Source organism: Lytechinus pictus, chromosome 2 (assembly GCF_037042905.1).
Source record: "Lytechinus pictus isolate F3 Inbred chromosome 2, Lp3.0, whole genome shotgun sequence".
Lineage (NCBI taxonomy): Eukaryota > Metazoa > Echinodermata > Echinoidea > Temnopleuroida > Toxopneustidae > Lytechinus > Lytechinus pictus.
Window position 1 is genome coordinate 62348616 of NC_087246.1, and position 26485 is coordinate 62375100.

At 35.5% G+C, this 26485-nt stretch overlaps 1 protein-coding gene across 1 annotated transcript in view; it reads left to right on the forward strand.

Annotated features, from left to right (window-relative positions):
- Positions 1-6904: 6904 nt before the first annotated feature.
- LOC129253839 (glutathione synthetase-like) overlaps positions 6905-26485 on the forward strand; it is a 29155-nt gene continuing 9574 nt past the window's right edge. Inside the window, exons 1-9 of the mRNA XM_064095356.1 lie at positions 6905-9542; positions 12200-12275; positions 16962-17107; positions 18200-18316; positions 19613-19777; positions 20653-20722; positions 21696-21887; positions 23853-23934; positions 24898-25093. Coding sequence (XP_063951426.1) covers positions 9208-9542; positions 12200-12275; positions 16962-17107; positions 18200-18316; positions 19613-19777; positions 20653-20722; positions 21696-21887; positions 23853-23934; positions 24898-25093 — 1379 coding nt within the window. The 5' untranslated portion in view covers positions 6905-9207. The remainder of the gene's footprint in view (positions 9543-12199; positions 12276-16961; positions 17108-18199; positions 18317-19612; positions 19778-20652; positions 20723-21695; positions 21888-23852; positions 23935-24897; positions 25094-26485) is intronic.

Genomic DNA, 26485 nt, shown 5'->3' on the forward strand with positions numbered 1-26485 from the left:
TACATTTTTTAAAATTTCTCCTCGTACAGACAGCTCGCTATCGTGCAGCCACCATTAGGGGGTTAACAATGCAAAATCCCCCTGACGGGGCTCATCGATTTTTTTTCTTTATTTCATAAAAATATATAAAAAGAACTGTACCAAAATCAGTAGAGGCGCACGGCCAATATTGGAGACTGTCTCCAATGTGGGAGATTATCTCCAATATCAGAGACTTTTGTAAAGAATTTGGGTATCCAATTTCAGAGACAGTCTCCAGTTTTGGAGACCAATTTCCTTTGTTTACATTTGCTGCAAAAGGATTACCTTGGCGGCAAATAAAAATGTGATAAGGAGATTCCTCATGAAAAATTACCCCTTTTCACCGTCTACTTTAAAAATTAACTGTCTACTTTTGTTTTCATAAGGATTTTTGTTGTCAATCACACACAAAACAAATGGGCTTCTGACCTCAGTGAGACAAAATTTTGGGTGGAAAAAATCATGCTTTTGTTGGTGTTGTTTCTCCTGTCCTTTTGCAAAGCAAGTCTCCAATTTGGGAGATTGTCTCCCCTATTGGAGAGAGTCTCCCATATTGGCCGTGCGCCTCTACTGAAAATAAAGACTTATTATTCCGTTTTGGCCTGAAACATACAAAAACGGGATACCTCGGGTGATGTTCGTGCAGGCTCCACTCCACTTCACTACCGCTACACTCCGCTCCACCTACCCGAACATCGGGATCGTGAACCATTTCGGATATACCGAGTCACAAAGGTGGGATGGCAATCATGATAATCGTAAAAATTATACAAAATATAAAGAAAAAGATGATTGACTTAATATCTTACTCTACACCCGTATTTCACTCCGTTTCTATCCTCCCGTTATCCTCAAAATTGGTGATTTTGGGCCAGTATCTTTTTCCTCACACGTGTTATTCACGGCCGATTTCAAAACATCGCATGCGATCGCGATCGGTTTGACCTGCGACCGATTTCAGTGAGTATCTGAAAACAAAACAAACATGCAAATTATATAATTTGGGGACCCCGTCTCATGAATACCGATGGTGATGCCCATTATTTTGAAGAAAACTTCTGAGGGTTCGGAAGCGCGGTAGCTATCGAAAATATCAATATCGACGAGCTTAGATTGCTGCTAAATGCACCACATTTTATGTCTATTAAATGCTTCTCCGGCCACACAGTCGTAACGGTTGCGTGAATTGCGATTGAAGCAGAAAGAAAGTACTGATAACTTCAAAACGTCAAAGGAAATGATTTGAATTCAATCTCATTTTATACTTACAGTTTATAGATTTATTCACATCGGTGACATCGATAAATGTACTCCATACTTTTCAATGCCTAGATCGCTCCGTCCTTAGAAAGTGCGATTAATTTTGTGAATGCGTGTTGCTTCTTATGTCCAGTCAGCCCGCAGGTCCCTATGCTAATGAGCAAAAAGGCCAGATTCATCCAAATCATCTCGTGGCTGAATCCTCCTCCTTGCAAAATCTCGTGATTCGTGAGATTTTCTTTCTCTAAGAATTTACCTGTTTTAACCTCAAGTTAAATGAAATATTATTGCACCATCAGATAGAGTAAATGTTACTCTTTCATATTGGTCATTTATTTTGTATACAATATTTTGTTAAATAAGTAAATTTCTAGCCTGAAAATGTGCCTCAAAATTGAATTTTCTTCCTCTGTTTTCTTTTGCAAATTGTGCAAAACTTTTTATTTAGAGCCTCTATGATATCTATATCACCATAAAGCTGAACTTCTGTACTTTCTCACAATGCCACTCTTGATATGCGGCACCTTTTAATCGGGTCAAGATCACACTTTTCCCACCAAGGTACAAGACGAGATTTCAGAAATTTTGTACTTGCATGAAATCCAGAGTTCTGATTGGCTGGATAAGGTTCACAGAACAACAGGCGCGGGGTATTTGAGGAGATTACCACAGAGGAAGTGTGACCTTCCCATGAACCCAGGCACTGGTCACACTTTTCCCACCAAGGTACAAGACGAGATTTCAGAAATTTTGTACTTGCATGAAATCCAGAGTTCTGATTGGCTGGATAAGGTTCACAGAACAACAGGCGCGGGGTATTTGAGGAGATTACCACAGAGGAAGTGTGACCTTCCCATGAACCCAGGCACTGGAACCGTTGCAATTTGCCAGTGTGTGGTCTCTTTGACCAATCAGAGTGCAGTATTCTTGTTTTCAAGCTGTTTTATGTACTTGGCAAATGAAAAGTGTGATCTTGACCCGATTAAACCAATTCTTATTTTGAAACCTATATCATTTTAAAGCATACATATTCAGCTTTATCATGATCTAAAAATCATTTGGGCTCAAACAAAAATAAAGTGTGAAAATAGCAGCTTTTGTCAGGTGAAAATAATTATTTTGTAGCATATTTTAGATCAAAATTTTAACCTATATTACAAAATCTTTGAATAAATTCAAACACATGATCTGAAAGAATGATTCTTCTTCTTTACAATGATACCAAATTCATGAAATTCGATGCACAATTAGAGCAGCAATGACCGAATAAAAAGAGATGTTTCGGTCCGCATCAAGCTCATTAAATATGCAAAACATCTCAAGTCATGAATATCACTTAGATGAAAGAAGCCAAAGAAGTTTCACAGAAAAAAGTGGAATATAATTACTATGAAAGAGTAAAGGGCATATATCTATTTTTTGTTGTTTTGAATTAGATCTGTTGTATATTACTTTAACCTAGCATGGTGTCTATCTATATGAATGTAAAAGAATCATGTATCTGTTTCTGAGATATTTTTGTTAAAATGTAAATTTGCAAATAAAACTCATTAAAAAAAGAAAAAAAAGAAGCCACTTTCTTGGGACCTGCCGTCTGACTGTGTCAATGACCGACTACATCTACGGACCGCATGCGTAGCCCTTTGACTTGAGCTTGCGCCGCGCCACGCCCTTACTAAATCCAAAGATTGTTCCGACTTTGTTTGGAAGCCCCGGAAGAAAACTTCCGAGGCTTCAAAATAATGGGCATCGCCATCGGTATTCATGAGACGGGGTCCCCAAATTATATAATTTGCATGTTTGTTTGTTTTGTTTTCAGATACTCACTGAAACTATAACTCTCATAAGACTTCTGTTGCTGATGTTTATACTAATAATATCCAATCAAGATTCGTTTATCACTGTCAATTATTGCTATGTTCATTTGTATTGTTCTATACTCACCTATAAAATAATGAATGTGCCCATCACGAGCGGGAGAAATATTTTTAGTCATTCATATACTTTAATATTATGATTTTGTTCTTATAATTAATTGCGATTTAAAATGTTTTGAAAGTTAAGCTTAATTGACAGGAAAGCAGATTTCTATTTTTAAATAATACACTATGTAGGCCTTCAAATACAGCGTGTGTGAAAGTGTGAGGAAGAGGGGGGGGGTGTAGCTAGGATGGTCGAAGGGAGAGAGCGAAAGGGGAGGGGTCGTGGCGTGGACAATGACAAGGGGATGTTGAGATCGTACGTGTGTGTGGGATTGGTGAAGAAGTCAATATTCGAAGCGAATGCATATTTATAGACATGTCTATACTACTTCTGATGATGACGGCTGAATAATCTTTCTTTACATGTATATTTTGGCGATTTTGAATTTTAAAAATATTTTATTGCATTATGAGTGGGAAGATCGAGGTACGTGATTCAATAAATTGCATCAGTTTTTCAGTTACAGAAATTCACGAACAGATTATTAAAAATGAAAAAAAAAAGTTAGAAAGATCTTAATTTTATAGCCCCCATCCAGCGTAAACAACATGAAGAATATTTGAGGTCACGAAACCAGCTGATTGGCATTCAAACAACATGTTAACAGGTCACACACATGGCACACATTCCAAGGGCGGGAATTTGGGGAAACCCGTTTTCAAGCACAATGATTGGCTCAACCCAAAAAGTGAATACTAATTAGATCACGTGCCATCAGCTTCGGGGCGTCTCGTTCACATTCCAAATCGTTTCATAAATACCATCCACTCGCAGTAATTAGGCTAATGACGTTGTAAAGATAACTCTATATAAAACACAATTCCGATACAAAATATATAAAGACATAAGTGAAATTGAAAAATTCATTCAACGATATTCAAATTATACTAGCAACTCATGTGGGCGTGAACAAACGAAATACATAGGCCTATCCTCTAAAACGTTCACACATATCAACTTCAGTAATTCGTACTTAAAATGAAGGGGCGGCGGAAATGTCTTGAAAGTGGGGGGGGGGGGGGCTGACCATGCAAAAAACACAATCGGGTGGTCCATTTCTTGTTTTTGTACACGGTTTTGGAAAAAATAGTGGGGGGGCTGAAGCCCACCCAGCCCCCCCCCCCCTGTTTCCGCGGCCCCTGAAATGAATATCTGTGAATGAATTATCAATTCCACTTTGTTAAATGTGTACTTCTATCTAAATCTATTGAATCATGTACCCCTCCCGTCCAGACCAAGGGTTGATTTTCCAGTCGCCTTAAAGATTATGCAGCCACAATCACAGTAGACACATCCATAAATGATTTTTAATTTCATTCGCTCCGAACATTGACTTCTTTTCGCCAATCCCCTCCCCCACAAAGTCACAAACATCCCATCATTTTCATTTACATGCCCACGACCACCTCCCATTATTCTCTTTCTCCTTTACACAAATTAATTTCAAATAATATTTTATTTTAAATCGTAGTTGTTAAAAATTGTACAACAAATTCATGAAGCATTCACTGTGATGACTAAAAACATTTCTCAGGACTGTGACAGGTGCGTTCATTATTTAATTGGCAGGCAAAGAGTAATAAAGAACAATACAGATGAAAATACACTGTACGTATAACTCTGCATTAAAAAATGAGTCGTAATATGATAAAAAGTGTGAATAATATTAATAAAGATTATTACTTATGAAAATTATAACAGATTCAATGAATATCTGAAAATAAAAAAAAAACATTCAAATTAAATCAGTTTTGGATCCCATCTAATTTTGGAAGACTCGGATCCCCGCGGATCAAGGAATTTGATGCCATGTGCGATTTGTATTCTGTATGTGACCGTGGCGAGCGCGAGTGCAGTGACACAGAACTGGGTAGACACACCGTCGCGAAATTAATCAACACTTTCAAAAGATCGATGTAGAGATCAAGACTTTGGAAATTATGGAGTAAACTTTGAATATAAATGTGAATAAATCATTTTGCTGTAAGTAAATGAGTTGGAAATTATATCAATCCATTCCTGTGGCTTTGTCATTATTTACGTGATCTTTTAATAATTTCTCAATTCGCTCTACGTCAGTGTCATTAGAAATGCATTCAATGAATTCATGTAGATGTAGCAGGCTGGGGCCTGGGACGAGATGAAATTAAATTTCGATCGAATTTTTATATTATTTTTGACACACTTTACTTTTGACAACATAAGTGACAATATCAACTGAAATTCGTAACATCTAAATTACATTGCCCAACCCAGTAACCCACGGTACCCCTCTCTCCTCACTTTATTTTTGAGCGTATTTACTACCATTTTAAAGACGTATATAATGTGAGCAATGCGATACGCAAATGCGAGGTAAACATCTTCACGCTTCCTACATAAGGGCCTCAGTCGAGATCGTATACAGCATGGTAGTGAGTCAAAGAAATCCCGGGAAGAAATCGTGGACGAAATAATCGACAAGTTTAGTTTAGGATCTGAAAAACAGATTGTTTTTTTTTATATATTCAGTTTTTTGTGTAGATCTAGGCCTGTTTTACAGTTGTCGGCCACGGTTGTCGGGGAAGTTCACGGTTGGCGGATTTGCCCTGAAAATTTCCAGGGTTGTCAGCGCCCGCCAACCGTGACACGTGGTAGCGAGAACGTTGGAAAACTCAACAAAACATTGATTTGAATAAAAAATGAAAAATCCCACAAGCATAACACTGAAAATTTCATCAAAATCGTATGTAAAATAAGAAAGTTATGACATTTTAAAGTTTCGCTTAATTTCACAAAACAGTTATATGCACACCCTGGTTGGTATGCAAATGAGGAGACTGATGACGTCATCCACTCACTATTTCTTTTGTATTTTATTATATGAAATATGAAACATTCTAATTTTCTCCCCATTGTCAATTGAAGCAATGATTAATTCCTCCATGAACATGTGGATTTGGCATTGTTTAATACTATATGATTCAGTCAAGTCGCTCCCTATGGTCAGATCTGTAAAAAATGAAATATTGTATAATTCAAACAATAAAAAACAGAGAATTTAGCCAAGAGGGGGTTGAACCAAGGCCTGTTCATACTTTCTGTACAATTGTGCTTCATTCAGCGGATACACTGAGAAAGATTCAATAATGCACATAAAATGCTCATGCCAAACTTCACTAAATCATGGCAACAACCGTACATATAGTGAGTGCCCTTTGCCAAAAAAGAGCATTTATTTTTGTACATTTCTCATTGAATGTGTTGAACTGAGTGCAATAATACACAAAATCTGCATTGTCCAATGTTTTATGTTGGAATAGAAACACTAACTTTGCAGTATTAGCTGTACAAAGGCAGTTCCTCAACTTGGACCAAACCGGTCAGTAGGAGCTAAATACCCTACACGAGAGGATGCAGAAAACAGCATCTTTACCATGACTTACATATTCTATTATATTTTGACTGGATTTAATTACGAAATAGAAGTTAATGATCTTGATTTTGAAAATGATTTCATTGTTTGGGTTATATTTTTTTTTTCGTCTCAACTTTGTATCAGAAATTTTTGTTAAATTTTTTTTTTTTTTAATCTGATTTAAATTTTAAAAAATCTGATTTAAATCAAATAAATCTGATTTTTTTTAATTAAAAAAATTGTCAACCCTGCTTTCAGTCTCCTCTCATAGCAAAGATTGTGAATGGAATGGATTTGGCGTGTTGCTCTACGTTGTACTTTTTCTATTTTGGAGATATCTTTTTTAAAACTGGATGCCACATCGTAGTGAAGTATTCGAGACTAGGCCTTATGATTGATTTGTACATGCATTCTATCTAAGGTAGAGAAAGTACGGTTGATGATTCCAAGCTTGCGATTTGCAGTACACTATTCACATGCTGTGAAAATGTCATCTGCCGGTCAAAGGTTACACTTAGATCGGATTCTACTTCAACAGAAGTGATAGGTTTAGTTTACTCATGTCTGTCATGTAATAGTTGAAGCAACAAATCTTTTCTACCAGAATGAATGACCTTGCACTTCTCTTGGTTGAATGGTAATTGCCATTTGAGAGACCATTCCACGAGTCTTGTCAAATCTGTCAGGAGGTCTTCGGCATCAGCCTTTAATAGAGTGAACTGGTGCAAAAATTTTGATATTGTCTGCAAAAAGCTTAACTACCGATGCACTGTTGTGAACAATATCTGGAATGTCATTGACATACATCAAGAACAAAGTCGGCCCCAACACGCTTCCTCGTGGTACGCCACTGGTAACTTCCGATGTACTTGATGGGGTACCATTTAACAAAACCTGTTGTGTTCTTCCGCCCAAGAATGACTTGATCCATTTAAGCAGATTTCCTGTAATACCATGTGCCTCTACTTTATTCAGAAGTCTAGCATGTGGGACACAGTCAAAAGCATTGTTGTAATCCAAATACAAGCAATCAATGTTTCCCTTGGCATCTAGGACTATGGTCCATGTTTCGGTAATATTCAACAGCTGAGTAGCACAAGATTTACGTCCTCTAAATCCGTACTGTTCATCAGTGAAAGATCATTCTCATTCATGAATTTAACAATTTCATCACGTACAATTGTCTTTATTAACTTTGAAAGAGAACTAGTTAAGCTGATTGGACGATAATTTCCTGGTTTCTTTTCATCTCCGTTCTTAAAAATAGGAGTCACATCAGCTTCTTTCCATTTTTCGCGGACCATTCAATTTGATATGAATATTCGGTAAACAGGTGTGCTAGCAGCTGCGAAATCTCATCAACTAGTTCTTTAAGTATGCAATTATGAACACTGTCTGGTCCAGGAGATTTAGATTGGTCCAATTTCATGATGGCATTTTTCACATTTTCAGGGTAAAGCTAACTGTGTCAAGTTACTTATCATATATCTGAGGCTTAAGATTTTGTACAAAGTTTAAATTCTCCTTAGTGAATTTTGATGCAAAGAATAAGTTCAGTGTTTCAGTTTTATCTGCATCATCAATTGCAATGGTTCCATCAGGCTTTTCCAAATCACCAATACCCTGTCTGAATTTATTTTTGCTTTGAACATATTTCCACAAGCTTTTGGAGTTGGATTTTATATCTGAAGTCAGTTTGTGTTCAAATTTCTCTTTGCTGTGTTGACTTTCTCTGAAAACAAACTTGTTGTCAGGGTGAACTTCCCCTTTAACTTCTGTAATTTGGAGTCTGGGAGCACTGTCAAAGGAGGCAGAGCTCCAACGTCTGATAAGAGACAAGAATCGCAAGGGTAAAAAGTAACAAAATTGATTTGATGATGGGTTGGAGCCTCTAGATGATTGTCTGAAGAATAGATGTAAGTGCGAACTTTTATGTTTTTTACTCTTCTTTGATTAAAAAACAAACTTTTTACCCGCCGTGATCCATGACACTTTCCCTGATCAGGCGCCTAACCTCTGATACCTTTGGTGGCGGAAATCTACCCGAGTTACATGTAGATCTTCTGAAGCCTCTGCCAGGCTCAAGGACAATAGTCTAAATATTTATGACACCTCCGACCGACCCTGTCATATCTTTTCATTTGTAATGCAGTACCAACCATCACATGTCACAAATTGGCTAAATATTTACATGCAAAGAAAGCAGGAAATTATGAAAATCCTCTTTGTTGTTAGAATTCCAATAAGGGCTAAGGTGGCTAAAACAAATCAAAATGTACAGAACTATCAAAAGAGGAAAAAAAATATAGTTGCAACCAGTCATTTAGAAATAGTAAAATAATTGAATTAAGGAATACTGGTAATTTGCTATTTCTTTGGACCCCCCACCTGCTGTGGCCGCCATAAGTTACAATGCTCTAGAGTTTTTTTCCTCTCTCGATGCTGATTTTTCGAATAGGCATCCATCCCTACACATTGTTTCCATCTTAGAGAACTTGTCGAGATTTTTTTTCCTTGATATTTATCTTTTGCTTCTAATAAAAATAATGGTATTGTTAATGGTTTTATTTACAGAGAAAACAGGTTTGAACAACATGTCTGATCCATCACTGGACCCCATCATGCCATTGCCGTTAGACCAGGCACTTCTGAATGATATGCAGGACCAAGCCAGGGACTTTGCATTAAGCCATGGTGTGGTCATGAGGATGCCCCATCGACCAGAAAGGTCAGAGGTCATCTGTCATGCTCCCTACACACTCATCCCTTCTCCATTTCCAAGGATGTTCTTTGAGAAGGCCAAGAGACTTCAGGTGGCCATTAATTTGCTTTTGTACAAAGTTAGTCAGAACAGAGAGTTCTTAACAAGAACATTGTCAAGGTAAGAAGGGTCTTATATTATCAATGGAGAAGCTCACCCTGATATCAATGGGAAAAAATGAGAGCAACATATTGATGGTTTGGAAAAAAAATTATCAAAGAAGTCAAACCAAAGTTATGGATTTTTAAAATTTCAATTTTGAAATGTGAAAATTAAAAAGTTTTTCTATGGTATATGGAAAGATATTTTCAGTCAATCATGCGCCCAGAATTAATATTGCATGGCCATGGCTCTCAAATTAATTTTTTCCTTGGTTGTCAGGGCAAGCTATACAATTTTTTAGGTTGCCAAATGGCATTTTAGGTGGTCATAGTGTTTATTGTACACAGAACATACAAACCATCCATAACTAACCCCTTTGAAATGTTGCCTGCTTCAGCAAAGCTACATATTATGCTCGGTTTGCACTGAAGCTTTTTAGAGAAATTACAGACCTTGTGAAATCGTTTAATATACTAGCCAATTATAGATCTGCCAATTTATATTGCTCAGCCACTGGGAGCATTCCAATACAATATTTTAAATCCAAGTTCAAGGAGTGTAAGGCGTTTTTTATGCCCCCGCAGATGAAGTCCGGAAGGGGCATTAAGCGTTGCCCTCTGTCCATCTGTCCTTTCTTCCGTCCGTCCCCCCACTTGGTTTCTGCGCAATAACTCGAAAAATATTTAATGGATTAAAAAAAATCTGGTGTGTAGTAGGTAGATGACACCAAAATACAGGCTAACATCGAACTTGGAGTCCGCAGGTCAAAGGTCACATCTCATTAAATATGCGAGTTGGCTTCCGCATGATAATTTATGAAATATTCAACAAATTTAAATTTTTTTGGGTGTGTAAGTAGATGACACCAAAATACAGACCAAGTTCGAATTCGGAGTCCGCAGGTCAAAGTTCACAGCTCATTAAATATGCGAGTTTGTTTCCGCATGATAACTTATAAAATATTCAATGTATTTTAAAAAAATTTGGTGTGTAGGTAGATGACACCAAAATACAGGCTAAGTTCGAATTCAGAGTCCGCAGGTCAAAGGTCATAGCTCATAAATATGCGAGCTCATAGGTCACAGCTCATTAAATATGTGAGTTGGTTTCCGCATTATAACTTATGAAATATTCAACGGATAAAAAAAATTTGGGTGTGTAGGTAGATGACTTCAAAATACAGGCTAAGTTCGAATTCAGAGTCTGCAGGTCAAAGGTCACAGCTCATATATGCAAATTTGTTTTCATATAACTTTGGAAATATTCACCTGATATTAAATATGTTTGGTGTCTGGGTAGATGACACCAAATGCAGGCTAAGTTCAAATTCAGAGGCCGCAGGTCAAAGGTCACAGCTCATAAATATGCGAGCTCAAAGGTCACAGCTCATTAAATATGTGAGTTGGTTTCCGCATTATAACTTATGAAATATTCAACGGATTAAAAAGAATTTGGGTGTGTAGGTAGATGACTTCAAAATACAGGCTAAGTTTGAATTCGGAGTCCGCAGGTCAAAGGTCACAGCTCATATATGCGAGTTTGTTTCCACATGATAACTTTGGAAATATTCACATGATATTAAAAATGTTTGATGTCTGGGTAGATGACACCAAAATACAGTCAGGTCACATCAAATGATGTCATATCTTCTGTCAGAGATTATTATGGAAAGGGTGAGTCTTTAGGTCAAAGGTCTAAGGAGGGACCTGTGGGTTCCAGTGATTCAGTTCACTTTTTGCCACCCAGGCACTTACTATGCCATTGAGTGTGTTTCTTTCACTCTTTCATACCGAATTGTTAATGTCATTTATCAGGAGTCAAACATTTACTGTGGCCGTGTGAAAATTCAAATGTCTTTATTCCCACAGTCTGTTTTAGTATAAAAAGCATTTTTGAAGCTTTTTATTTTTCATCCAAACTGTAAAAATATTTGTGGTCGAGTGGAAACTGTGAGTCACCAAACTATACCACTCCGGGTTCAAAGATCTCCACTATTATGCTCATTTACAAGGAATGTACCTTCAAAACTTTGACCCAGATGAGGTTTAAGTGGTTACCTGGTGGGAGACCTTGTTTGAATGTTGAAAACCTTTAACAACATACAACTATGTCATTATGCAGTTGATTGTTAAAAGAATAGAGTGGCATGTAGTGCATCATATGAGTCAGTTATTTTTTTATTGTATTCATAAATCTATTAAAACATCTTTAACAAGTTATAATATTAACAAGTTATTGATATTAGCTATATGCTGTTTATATAATGATCTTGCCTACATTTTTTATTATCGAGGAAGAAGGTGCACAATACAGATAAAAATTGTTAACTTTTGCATGAGAGAAAACAATTAAGTTTATGAACAGAAGGAATAAAGAGAGTGACCCAAATAAAATGTGAGAGAAAGGGAGAAAAGAAAACATCATAGCGAACATACAATATACACATCTAGAGAAATAGATAAATGCTTGAGTCGATTTACAAAATTTGATGCCAGGTCAGGTGGGTGTGTTGTGGGTGTAGTGTATTCATTCGGAAAAAACTTTTGTCATTTAGAAGAAAAAAATAAATAACATCATACATGGCTTTAACAAAGATTTTCATTGAAATTACAAAGAATCTGTAATGACTAGTGACTGAAGTGATTTTAATTTTGTTTATTTTGTTTCTTTTGCAGAACAATAGAAGGGGATGATTTCACAGGCAGACTATTCAAGATATATCAACAAGTACATGAAGAAAAGGCAACAAAAGTAAGTAATATCCACATGATCCCTAACATTATGCTATTGTACTGTCATTCTTGCACATAATACATGTGTGGGATTAGAAAAGAAAATATGTTTAAAAAATCTCTAAACACAATTAATGATGGTGACTTTTATCTGCCTGTACTTTTTCAGGCTTTTTTAATCCATGGTTTAGGGTTCAATCACTTTTTCCTTTGGTATAATTTGCCTTATTGACAAATGTTGTAATATTATTAATGTTATTATGACATACTTATTGGTAACTCAACCATGTTTAACCCATGTGGAATTTATTACAAAAATAAAAATGATATCAGAAAGTTATAAGGTAATGATAATCGTAATGATAGTAATATTGGGTTCTTAAATTCTCATGTCTGTTATGTGCATACATGTATATGTGAATGTTTGCAGAAAGGGGGAGGAGAGGGCTTATTCATGACTTTGCAAGTTTTAAGCAAATAATGACTGTTCTTTTTCATTTGTTTCATTTTTCAGTACTCAAAGTACGTCCCCACTTTATTGCCAATGTCTAGTAGGCTTTAGATATTGTCATTCTTACAAGATTGAAAATTGATAAAAGATATTTCTTAGAAAAACAATCAGGAATTCCATTCGATACGTCTCATTCCATTCATTTGTATTGTTAACTAGGAGCTTATAATGATACACACCCATGACATAGTTATGAGAATAATGGCATACCAGTTCATTCTAAAATGACATCATAATTGGGAAGTTATGGATGGATGACATATTTGAAAGGAGGAGGTGATGCCACAGTCTGAATAAGCCAGTTCGTAGTTCCTTTCTTCGCATGATCAAAAGATTCTACTCATGATCAGAGGAAGGTCATTTGTACTAAAGTGACATGGTGGTTTAAAACCTAATGAGATAAGCACCAACTTTGATGTCTGGATTATCCATATATTCTTTTTGATTGTGGTTTTCATTTACATCCACCAAAAACAAAAATGCGTCCACGAACGACTGGTATTTCACAGTTTGCCAAGTACATTGTGCAACATGCTATGATATGCATTCAAAGTAAGAATGCAACAAATACCTTCATAAAGTGTTCATTGGTGTGCTATTCTAGTCACCCGGTCTATTCAATTTCTTCATCCTGCTATGTAAAGGCAAGCTTACGTTATATCTTGCTTTGAAATCTGCCTATCATAATGAAAGAAATGAAAGGTCATTTGACCAAAATTGTCCATGAAGTAACTACGAACTGGTCTATTGAGTGGGTGTATGCATAAGAAAATGTCATGCGGCCCTGCCCCCTTTGGGAGTTAACTGGAAGGGCTGCCCCTTGTTCATGGTTCAGGAGTCAGAGATATTTACTTTGTAGTAGTTTGTAAAATGTGAAATTGAAAATGAACGCCGCATTCACCTGCATGTGCAGCAGTGATACTATATATTTGCCAGCCAACAGTAACAATAGTACTGTTCATGGTTGATGAGTGATTAATTATGATGCTGTGCTCACATCTGCCACATGCCTGATGAGCAATTTCATCTAAAAAAAAGTTCCCCCAACAATTCATTATTGTATTTAAGCAGGTGCACTGTCTCTCTAAGTACTATTAATTATTCTTTTTATTTTGGGTAATCACAAGTTAAGTATATTCATGACGATTTCTGTGCAGCACAAGTACATGGTACACACTGCAAAATGAAGGAACTGAACTGTTTAAAAGTTGTAAAGCAATGTTAGGAATCAGTCAAACTTCAAGAAATTATCAAATAGATAGATTTGTTTACAAAATGAGAAAGTTGAGATTTTTTTAAATTCTTTTTTTTTTTTCATTATTGATACTTTAACTTGTATTATGTACAGCCTTCAGATTTTTTTTTATCTGTTCAGAACTCTTATTTTCCAATTTTGATTTTTTTTCTATACTTTACCTTAGTATTCATATAATAATGGTACATGATATAATAAATAGAAAGAGACCTCACCAGGAAGAAACAGAGCTTTCACTTTATGTTTGATAATCAGATAGATACATGTAGAGTGTACCACTCCAAGATAAATGTCTTGTAAATTCTAAAACTGAAAATGAATCAAACTTATACTCACCTGGTCAGCTCTGGACTCTCCTCCCTAAAAAAAAATCATCAAATTTTTCACTATTTTCACCCGACTGTTTAAAATTCACTTGGACTAGAGGACTGTGGGTGCATTTCTTTCAATTTGAGAGCAGCACATGAGTAATGAACAATATTGAAAGCTGTTTTGTTATTGTGCAATATCATGTTATCAAATTACAACATATGGGAGCCATGGTGAAATCCTTTGAAATGGGTTTAAAGGGTAACTCAATCCTAATAGATTTTTTTTGTTTATAAAAAGCAGATATTGATCCTATCACATTTATCATATGGGAATAAGTTTAACTTTCAAAGTGAATTATTTAGATATATTATGCAAATTCATGACTGTATTTTGTTTGTCTTTATCAATACTGGAAAGTAAATAAAGTTGAAATTTGAAATTTGTGTTGGAATTTAGGAAAAGGCATAAAAATGCTGATTATTTGTCTCATTTTTTTTTCTTCAAATTTTGTAATTCTGTTTTCAGTATTTTGCCCCTTTCACACAAATTATCTGATCAAGTTGGATATCCATGGCAGGAGATCATTGGTTTATTGCACATGGTTGCTTGTTATAATACAAAGACAGAAAGACTAGACAATGCATGGGGAAAACCCAGGCAAATTGATATGAACTTTGGAAGGGGAGGAGAGGCTCCAGAGCCAGAGCCGATCAAGGAGGATAGAAAGTAGGGAAGGGGGAGATACATGTACATAGGGGAAGGGGAAGGCTTGGTAAGATGAGCCATTTTTGCTTTTTGGATGTTAGAACTGATATGAGTAATAATCTTGTAGAAATAGTACCTTACCTTAAAATTTGATTCTTGGGAAACACTTTTTACCTAATTCTAACCCCACACTGAAAGTAACTGTCACCTTTGAAAAAAAAAGTCAAATGGCTCAACATGCCTCACCCATGGTGTAAGTTGAGCCACAAAAACTACATGTATGTACAAAAGTACAAAAGGTATGAGACAAGAACCAGCATGGCAATTTTGTTAAAAAGTCTTTTCACTTACTAATTCTCTAAAAATATGAACATCCTCAAAAAGTAAAACAACTGTCATGTGAATTTGGTCCTTTCTGCCTGCATATCAATGTCTTTTTAAGGTTTATATGTATATATATATATATATATATATATACACCGTATATACACATTACCATATGAATTACCATGGCTCAACCTACCCCAGTCCGAACTTCATGTGATATTTTCACATCCACACATTTCTTATGCATCCATCATGGAAAAGACTATGACAAGAATGAGGATCCGTACTGATTTTACAATATTGCTCTTATGTCCTTATTATATTTAAAGATGCGTGTTGGTAAAAAGCGCTTATCTATTTCACACCTTTTATTACTATTTTGACTGACATTTGTATTTTTCTCTCTGAAAAATTACTTTTTGTTTCAATGTTGAAAACAATGTGGTGGGGTTATGGGTTATGCAATGGGTCATCAATATACATTGTATGGCACCACCACAATGTCTGACTCATTCATTATTGGCCTAGGGGTGGCGGCTCAACTTACCCTTAGGCTCAACTTACTCCATCTTCCCCTACTCAAAACATACTGAAGAGATATACAGAGGAAAAATCTCTTACACAATCACAAAATTCTGTAAATTTGTTGAGAAATTTATTTCATAAACTTGATATTGGTAAGAATTTCGGTGTTCTTTAAAGAATGATAATGGTGATTCTAGTACTCCTGACATGCTATTTCCCCTATCACTAATTCTAAGACCTGATCTCTTTACCATCCTAAAACTACTTTAGTGGAAACTAGTTTAATGTGTAACAAGAACGCTCGAAGTGGTCTTGAAAGTATTCTTCCAAACCGGTTTGGAAAACCACCTCAGGATGTAGTTTTTAAGATCGCTTTGCCTCGTTAAACTGGTTTTAGCATGAGCGAGGACACAACCGTTCTTCGGGAAGCGATCATCATACATTTTGAGCACGTTACTCCACACACTGTGTGTAGATTATCTACACTGTGGTTTCAAACTTTATGCAAAACATGTCACCTCACTAAGAGTATTCCCAAAGCAACAAGACTGCTTTTTTATACTTACTTTAAACCACTTTTGGGGGATTGGATGGGAATGCTAGCAAAATGGATCTTTCAAACTGGTTTCTTGAACTGGTTTCCTGTAAACTAGTTTTAGAAAGTATAGTGAGAATGTGGTCTAAGTCCACAATTATTAATATGTTGTGGACTGCACTTGTCAAGAATATCATTTTTATATAGTGAAATGTAAATGCTAAATAAATTCAGCCTCCAATATAGATTGTCAATTTGTTATTCATTGGTAAATATATGAATTTCAAGGTTTGCAATTCTGTTTTTTTTTAATCATTTAATTTTCTATTCAAAGGCTTGAAATTTGTTAATTATTATTAGGTCATTAGGTCATGGAATTTCAAACGTTTCTTTCATAAAATTTTGAAGCTTGTTATTCTGTTGTTAAAACATATTTTCCTGGTTTATTTATCTACAGCCTACATAACAGGTGTAAAATAAAAAGATTCATGGCATCTGGAGTTTTCTAATGATATTGATTTTTTTTTATTTACAGGATATTGAATTGGGTCTGTTAAGAACAGATTACATGCTTGATACTGCTAGGGGAGAGTCTGGTAATTTAGCGCTTTCCATGGTTGAAATGAACACAATAGCTGCTTCGTTTGCTGCCCTCGCTGGCAATGTTGCATCATTACATAGGTTAGTCAATGGTGTCGACATTTCATGTTTCTGGGTCATTCATTTGATTTCAATGCTGATTAAAAACATACAATGAATCAAAGTTAAAACTTAAATCACTGTGTAATATTGAGGAATAGGTACAAGTATGAATTATAAAGCATGAAAGGCTGCAACTAAAATCAAGCAAATAAGTATAAACAGGAGAAAAATGATGATATGGGGAAGCAAGCATAGGCCAATGGCATTTTAAAGGCTGGACTTCAGAAACCGTAACTGAATAATGGTAATTGTGAGAGCGACAGAAAGAGAAGAGTGAATATGAAAGAGAATTTCTATTACTTTTATGATGTACTTCAAAGATAATTTGCACTGACCTCCGCCCCATAATCCAAGTTTAGCAATCGATTATAGAACATATTTTTTTAAATAATGGATGCCATGAGAGTCCCCTGTTCCATGTATCACAAAGGTTGTCAATCAACCACATAATTAATATTGTCCATTCGTGACCATTGTTTCATGCATCTAAACCTGTTAGAATGTGTCTTTCTAATTTGCAATTGATGACAAACGTTGTGTAATACAAGGCCTTCCTCAATGGTTTCACAAAAGTTGTCATCAGTATCATATTGTCATTCACTTTTATACAAAACAAGTGGAATCCTTGATGACAACCTTCATGCAATGGTTACCAGGTTTCATTATATTGAGCTTAAAACTTAAAAAAAAAATAGTTCCAAGGTTCAGCTCACCCCAATATATAAAAAAGGGTTCTCTTTGCAAGTTTCAAAATGTCATAAGGAATGAACAAAAGTAGGAAAATTATTTTGTTTCTGCCTACACTGAAATAGAAAGATAACTTCATGATGAGTATTAAATGAACTTACTCTTTTATAATGAAAATCAAATTGACAATAAAGTATACTGCTTTGATTTTACTGTGTAAAGTTTTCATTGATATCAAAATAAATCATTCTCCTGAGGACGACAAGAACACACTTGTCGAAACGTCGAGATTGGGTGGTCCTTTTCAGGACCAACACTTACCTAAGAAAGATGCATGGTGTACCGTGAAACCTACTACACTAAAATAAATCATCTTTGTTTCAGATTTCTTCTAAGGTTATGTCACAAAGATTTTGAGCTTTCGTGTATACCAGACAATCAAGCTATTGAAGGTTTGGCTGAAGCCATTGTCAAAGCATTCCACCTCTATGGTCAACCTAGGTGAGTTTTAAAGGAAATTGCAATCAAAGGCCTGTATTCTGAATTCGGCTTTAATTCAAACTCTGGTCTAAAGTTGTGGTTTAACTATGGAAAGCCTCATGTGACAGGTATCTCAAACTGTACAAGGTCTATTTTGTCAGCTCATTTGACACTCAAATCATTCATAACTGGTCAGACTTGGAATAATCAAGGAATGTTGGAAGCTCCTTGGAATAATTATAGAAATGGTTATCTTTATCATTAAAACATGACGAGCCAATCAAAGATTGGAAAACATATTATATGTTAATGCAATTTTGAAATTTTTTGCTTCCCATAATTTTAACACAGAGTTGGACCATGGGCTTAAGTTAATCTGGACTTTGGAACACAGGCCAAAATGTCAAAATTCTTTTGAATGCTGCCTTGTATGATTATGTACATTCTGCACTCCCTGTGGAATATTTTATCTGGTCATGTGAGACACTCACAATGCTGGGGATAACCACAGTGACTTGCATATTTTCAAGGTACCACCTAGGAAGATAGGAGCTAAATGTAGACAAATATTCTGCCAAAGGACTTTGGAGCTTCAGTGGGAATTTGAACCCTGGACCTTGTGATTCAAAGTCAAAGGACTAATCCACCTATCCACAACTTTTCTATCAATAAAGCCAGTTTGACATTGAAACTTTGTATGACATGGGCTAAAATCCTGAACCACTTAAACAGTCAGTGGTTTATTTCCCAGAATGCATTATTTCAACCATGCATTTATACCCACTACATGTGAACATAATTATGAAGGAAAAAGCCTACCTTTTCAACATTTTTTTGCAAAGGGAGTACAAGATTGTAGTAGTAGTCCTGTGTTTAATGGGGAAAAAAAGAGATAAAATTGCCATCATGTGTTTCTTATTCTTTAATTGTTCTTTATCATTTTACATTATTTTACCAGGACTCGAAATGTTTTTTTTTATAGTTATTTGCTGTGTAAACACTTTAAGAAGTATGGCAGGAAACATATAGTGTGATTTTGCTCGGGGGGGAGGACCCCTGTAGGAATCATGTTATTTATTTTCTTTCTGCTCTTTTCTCTTTTGTACATAGTGCCTCAGTAGTGATCATCGTCACATCCAAGAACCCAACATCTTTGATCAAAGGTTCCTGAATTATTTATATTCTTTCTGCTCTTGTTCTCTTTTGTACATAGTGCCTCAGTAGTGTTCATCGTCACATCCAAAGAACCCAACATCTTTGATCAAAGGTTCCTGGATTATTTATATTCTTTCTGCTCTTGTTCTCTTTTGTACATAGTGCCTCAGTAGTGTTCATCGTCACATCCAAAGAACCCAACATCTTTGAACAAAGGTTCCTGGAATATGCAATCACAAAGTGTGACCACAGGGTAAAGGTCATCAGGAGAACAATGGGTGACATCGGTCAAAGGGGTCAACTCACCAAGGACAGGAGGTTATTCATGTGAGTTTAAAGGTTTTAAGGTTAGAGTGGGCAGGGGTTATTTTTCCTGATATTCAAGTCTTTTTTTTTTCTTGCATCCTGTGAAAAGATGTGTTTGAGAGCTGCACCCTTTAGAAATATCAAGCTTAGCAACCCCCCCCCCCCTTGAAGAAAGTTATCCATATTTTGTTGCCAATTAGCTTCTGTCCTGTTACACAAAGCCTAACAATTGATCACAGAACAAATTCTATGTCTGATTGCAGTGACCCCCATGTGCATTCAATTGTGAAAATCCATCAAACGATCAATCGTTATACATTGTGTTACAGGAATCCAGAAGTAGGTATTAATATGGTATCACAGCATTTGTTCCTGCGACAATTGCACCGGGCTTAACCCTAAAAGAGCCGGGTTATTTGGACCCCCTCTCACAGCCAGGGGGGGGGGGCAGAATCCGCCTCCCCTGGGCCTTTTAGGGTTAATTTCGTCGAAGGTGTAGGGTTAGGGTCTCAATGGGGTTTTATATTAGGTTTAGGGTAGGGTAAACTGTTAAACCCAGGGTTGAAGTTGGTCATAGTTGAATACCGGCCCAGATGTAAATGATCAGATCTCACACATGTCTATAAAGAAAAACACTTACACAATTATGATACAGCAGACAGACACATATCTTCATTAATTTTTTGTAATGTCTTTGTGGGAAGATGGTCTCCAGGGTGGAGAAAGTGGTTGTTTTGACGAGATATCAATTTAGATGCGATTTTGATGGTACAAAATGTTTTTTAATGAAATGCATTACATGTAGATGCTCACTTCTGTATGCTCGTGCTATGAAACCAATAATGTATAATAGATCTTTGATTAAATTCATTACCAGTATTTTTCTTTTCTTTCAGAGATGGTTCAGAGGTTGGAGTTTTGTACTACCGATCATGCTATGTCCCCACTCATTTTCATTCAGAACATGTAAGTAAAGGAGTAGATTACTTTAGAACTACAAATTAAGACAAATTAGCTATTGGGACCCTTTCCATATACAGTTGCATGGACATCAAACCAAAAGTCATGATGACATGAGTGAGTAAAAACAATTTGAAGAAAGGATACCAGAATTCGCTTTGGCGTAAAAGAAAATTGCTTGTCTAAAAAGTGCAATATCTGGTCTGTAATTTGATTCCTCAATCACAGATAATGGTCAAGAAATCACGAAGTTCTGTTTCTTTGAAATAATGGTTGTTGCGCCTCCCTCATAAAACGAGAGGACGGAGACCTTTAAATTTTGTTTATAACGTATGTAGGGATACAAATAATTTATTACATGATTCACCAACTCTCATGTCAGATTGCGAAGCCTGGCGTACCACCGTTGATTCATTCTTGGATGCGTCTGATTTGAAGTGTGGTGTATTTCCTTAATTTCATTAAAACAATCATGTTTTCACGGAACTCCCACAGTAGCTATTGCACAGTTGACCAACATTTTATGCATGGCTGATTGTCAACATAACAGAGTGTCGAGTCTAAAGACTGACTGCTAGCCTGTAAAACCTTTTCAGTTTATAAAATTATTGGAATTCAAGCGTTATTTCAAATAAACAAAACTTTGTTATTTCTTGACCATTATCTGTGATTGAGGAATCAAATTAAAGAGCAGATATTGAACTCTTTAGACATGCAATTTTCTTTTTGAAACTCAGATTCCACCTGCCAAGTGAGTCATGCATGAATGAGGAATTATCGAAGTGATACCAAATGAAAGAGGAGACTGAGCTTTACAATGATTATGATATTTGTGATTTAATTATGATAAATCACTGATGTTTCTTGGTTACATTTTTTTTTTTGGGGGGGGATGTATGTGAACTGTATGTAATTTGGCTGCTATTTGCATTTTTTTTCAATGAACCATTTCAGTCAAATCAATTTCATCAATTGACAGGAATGGAATGGCAAGCTGATGGGAGAACAGTCTAGAGCTGTGGTCTGTCCGTCAATCTCTTGGCATCTCGTTGGGACTAAGAAGGTCCAGCAGGAACTGGCCAAGCCAGGGGTCCTAGAACAGTTTGTCGATGACAAGGAGATGGCAGATTTCATTAGGTCCTCGTTTGCAGGCCAGTACACATTGGATCTGGTTAGTAGTTTTTGTTTTTCTATATATGTTAGACGAATCCTTTCATGATGGGATTTGATATATGTAAAAGGGGAAAGCATTTACTGTTCTTTAAAATGGAACCAATACATTTCTTTTCATCGATATAATATTAGACCAGGGTTGTTCAATTTAATATTTAAATTAAGAATTAAATCTTATTTTTCTCTATTTATTCCATTCAAATTTTGTTTGGGTTGGACTTGGCCTCTTTAAATCCTATTTAATTCAGTTCTGAGCAATTTACTGACTTAAGCAGATCCAAGTAGAATTAAAGGTCAAGTCCACCCCAGGAAAATGCTGACTTGAATAAATAGAGAAAAATCAAACTAGCATAGTGCTGAAAATTTCATCAAAATCGGATGTAAAATAAGAAAGTTATGACATTTTAAAGTTTCGCTTATGTTTCACAAAACAGTGATATGCACAACTAGCTGACTCCGTCGATGATGTCCATCACTCACTATTTCTTTTGTTTTTTATTGTTTGAATTATACAATATTTAATTTTTTATAGATTTGACAATAAGGACCAACTTGACTAAACCATATAGTATTAAACAATGCTAATTCCACATGTTCAGGGAGGAATTAATCGTTATATCACTTGACAACGAGGAGAAATTAGAATATTTCACATTTCATATAATAAAATACAAAAGAGATAGTGAGTGAATGACGTCATCAGTCTCCTCATTTGCATACAGACCAGGATGTGCATATAACTGTTTTGTGAAATTAAGCGAAACTTTAAAATGTCATAATTTTCTTATTTTGCATCCGATTTTGATGAAATTTTCAGTGTTATGCTTGTTGGATTTTTCTCTTTTTATTCAAATCAACTTTTTGTTGGGGTGGACTTGTCCTTTAAGCTATCCAGGAGCTTTGTTCATAGGTTTACATCCAATTATTAATTTCATGTGTTCATTTGATTAGTATATTCAATTTATATGCAATAAAAAAAATGCTTTAGTGAAATTCAACTAAGCAACCCTGTTAATTATGTCATTTTCTGCGATTATGCACATTTCTATCGCAGTCATGCAGTCCATTGCTGAGATCTCGCCCATCAGGACGATAATAAAAACACCCCAGGACTAAGCAATTTTGACATTAAAGGGGTACTCCGGGCTGAAAACATATCTAATTAAATGAAGTAAAATTCACAAAGCAAAATGCTGAAAAATTCTTCAAAATCTGATGACAAATAGCGAAGTTATTTAAGTTTTAAGTTTGACATTATAATGTAAAAACAGTTATATGCACGTCATCATGAATATTCATTAGGTGGGATGATGATGTCACATCCCCACTTCCCCTTTTCTTATGTTATGACATGAAATCAGATTTGTTTTATTTTTTCATACATGTGTGAAGATATGTTTCCCTTATAATGAAGTAAGTTACAGCAATGAATATCTAATGCACTATAATCAGTAGTCAATCCAATTGTTTTAGTTATTGGAGGAAAACAAGGGAATAGATGCAATTATACATAATGAAATACAAAAGAACAAGTGGGGATAGGACATCAGTTTGCTCATTGAATATTCATGAAGACATGCCTAGAACTGTTTCAGTGGAATAATGCAAATCTTAAAAATGTCATAACTTATTCCTCGTCCGATTTTGATCAAATTTTCAGTGTTTCGCTTTTCTGATTTCTCTTTATCTGTTCAAATCATAATATTTTCAGCCTGGAGTACCCCTTTCAGCTGATTCATTGTTCATTCTTGGAAAGTTTTCATTATTTTGAGTACCAAATATTTTGATGATAAATCAAAATATCAAGGTAGAGACAAGAAATTCATGTTGTGTCACATTCCATATTTAGCTTTGAATAGATGACCTTAGGTTTAAATCATAGTTTAAAAGTGAGCTTCTGTTCATAAACGCAGGTCAATCCAAAAAAGTAATAAGATTGTAATTGTCTTTCCTGTCTTTCTAGACACCAGAGGGTGATGAAGCTGCCCTCAGAGGGATTGAAAACCCAAAGAAATTTGTCATGAAACCACAAAGAGAGGGCGGAGGTAAGTACACCATTTTATTCATGATTGGTCTCAATACACTTGGTCTTATCGAAGCTTAACTCTTTCGGTCTATGCTTCATTTTGTTGAACTTGCACTTGGTCTTCTATCCAGAGGATCTCATGACCACTTGGTTTAATTGGTTTAATTTCCAGTCTAATGATCACAAGATCTAATTTCTAGATTAATGACCACTGGGTTTTATTTTCAGTCATATGACAAATTGATCTATTTGCCAGATGGTCTCATGAATGTTTAATGTTATGGTCTTATTATGACCTAGTGTGATTACGAGTTTGTCTAATAACCATTATTTCTTATAGTTTACAGGAAAATTAGCTCACACTTGTTTGTAAGATATGGAGTTAGCCAATTTTATATTATAAATATCTAAATATGAAAGATGCTTATGAAAGGATAAACCTGAAAGGGTGACTAAAAGCCACCACACAACTTGCGACTGCGATCCTGTATTGGAACATATCGCATTTTCATTATTTTCTGAAAATATGGATGCATAGAATATTTTTATTTGAGCTTCAAATTAATTTTTAGAATACTGATATCCTTGTGAATATTTTGGATAATTGCAAGCTTTATTCTGGAGAAAAGATAAAATTTGTTTCAAAACATACCCTATCATAGGATTTATGTGACGTCGTTGTAATTAGATATTGAATTGTCTTTTATTTAACCGAAAAGGGCAGTATTGTCGTGGACTTGAACATAAGTGTACAATATGATGATTTAGACCTTGCAGAGTAAGATCTTCCATATCTAGAAATTTGGCATACATGTAAATGTTAAAATGCATTATTTCAAAACCGGGTTGCTGGCCAATCATAAGGTGTGCAGCGTCCTCAATGAAGAAGTATTAGAAGAGTAGATGAGATTATAATTTTGCGGGAAACCACCAGGTGACGTAAGAGAATACTGATTTCGCATAAACTTTTCTCCAACATCAGGTAATAACATCTACGATGACGAGGTGCGTACCACACTTAAAAAGTTGGCCGGCCAACAAGAGAGGGAGGGCTATATCTTGATGGATCGAATCCTACCCCCCATCCATCAGAACTACCTGCAGCCATGTGGGGGGTTCGATGACCTCAAGCTGTCAAAGGTCATAAGTGAGCTTGGAATATTTGGAACGTTTATAAGGTAAGGATGTATTTCTTCATTTTGCTTGAATCTCAACCGAATTGTTATTGGTATCCTCACCTTATTAAAAAATGATACCCAAAACACCATCACATCCCAACCCAATATCATGTGCGAATATGATCAGGGTAAAGCAGGAGTTTATTGACTTGCCCTATGACTCCATCATGGATCTGATTTGATTTTTTTTTTCAAGTCAAGGAAAGGATTCCAGAAGCATCAATAAGTTCAGTCTCACATGTACATATTTTTGTAGTCTAACATCAGCTGAAAATTTGAAAAGTCAAACTTTCAAAGTCAATGAAAAAGGGAATATGCTGTGTTTTTTTGGTACATGTAGTTTCCAACTAAGTCAGGATTCTTGCAAGGAATTATGGTCAATAGATGGGCATTTCAATGATGTAAAGATGTAAAATTTGAATTTTCAGCAATGAGTAGAGAATTTGCTGAAAAAGCATTTTCTAGCATATTGTCAAATGGTTGACAATATAGCAAAATGGTTTACTTTTAGGGGTCATTTGGACAGTGATTAGACATTTTGATAGCCCTGCTTATGACTTCAATTTCCGCTCAAGCAAATTTTCTCTCTCTTCAGCAAAGTAAATCAATCCCTTTCAGTGTTTAATTACTCAGTGAGAGTAAAAGCACTTGGTTGAAGTATCCTCATCTTATCACATGTTTATAATCTAATCAAAACTTGCAATTCTCAGGATGGCCTGGTTTAAAGCTAATTCAAGTTTATTGCAGTGAGAAATAATTGAAGGAAAAGGCTTCTTAATTACATGTTATCATACCATGAGAGATACAGATCAAGAAAGATCTGACATACAGCTCAGTGCTGTGAAATTATGTAATCTAGGTTTTAATCCCAGGTGCACTGAAATTACCAACACAGATAAGCTCACATTAGCACATATTATATAGCTTGCAAAAAGATTGACTATCTGATAAGAGTTCCCAGTTATTTTGCTTATCAACCCATGGGTACTTACCAAAATAATTTGTTACGTATTGTTTTCATTCATACAAACATTTATACAAATTGGTATTGGTTGTCATGTTATGGAATGCATGTTTAAAGTGAGATAAGGAAGTACAAGTATATGTATGTAAAAAATATTTAAGACAATATGAGATATATTTACAAAGCACTGTTTGATTTACAATGATGTCTTCAAGATAACGGGAAAAAACGTTAACTTTAACAGCTGAAATGCACAACAACCATTAAAGATAAATGCAAGTTGTAACAATTTCAATGTAATGTAACTTTACCAGGGCCCCATCTTACAAAGAGTTACGATTAATCCAATCAATCGTAACTCTATGGAAATCCATCAGTGTCATAACTTTTTCTACAGGAAATTAGCACAATGTCCTTTGTAAACAAAG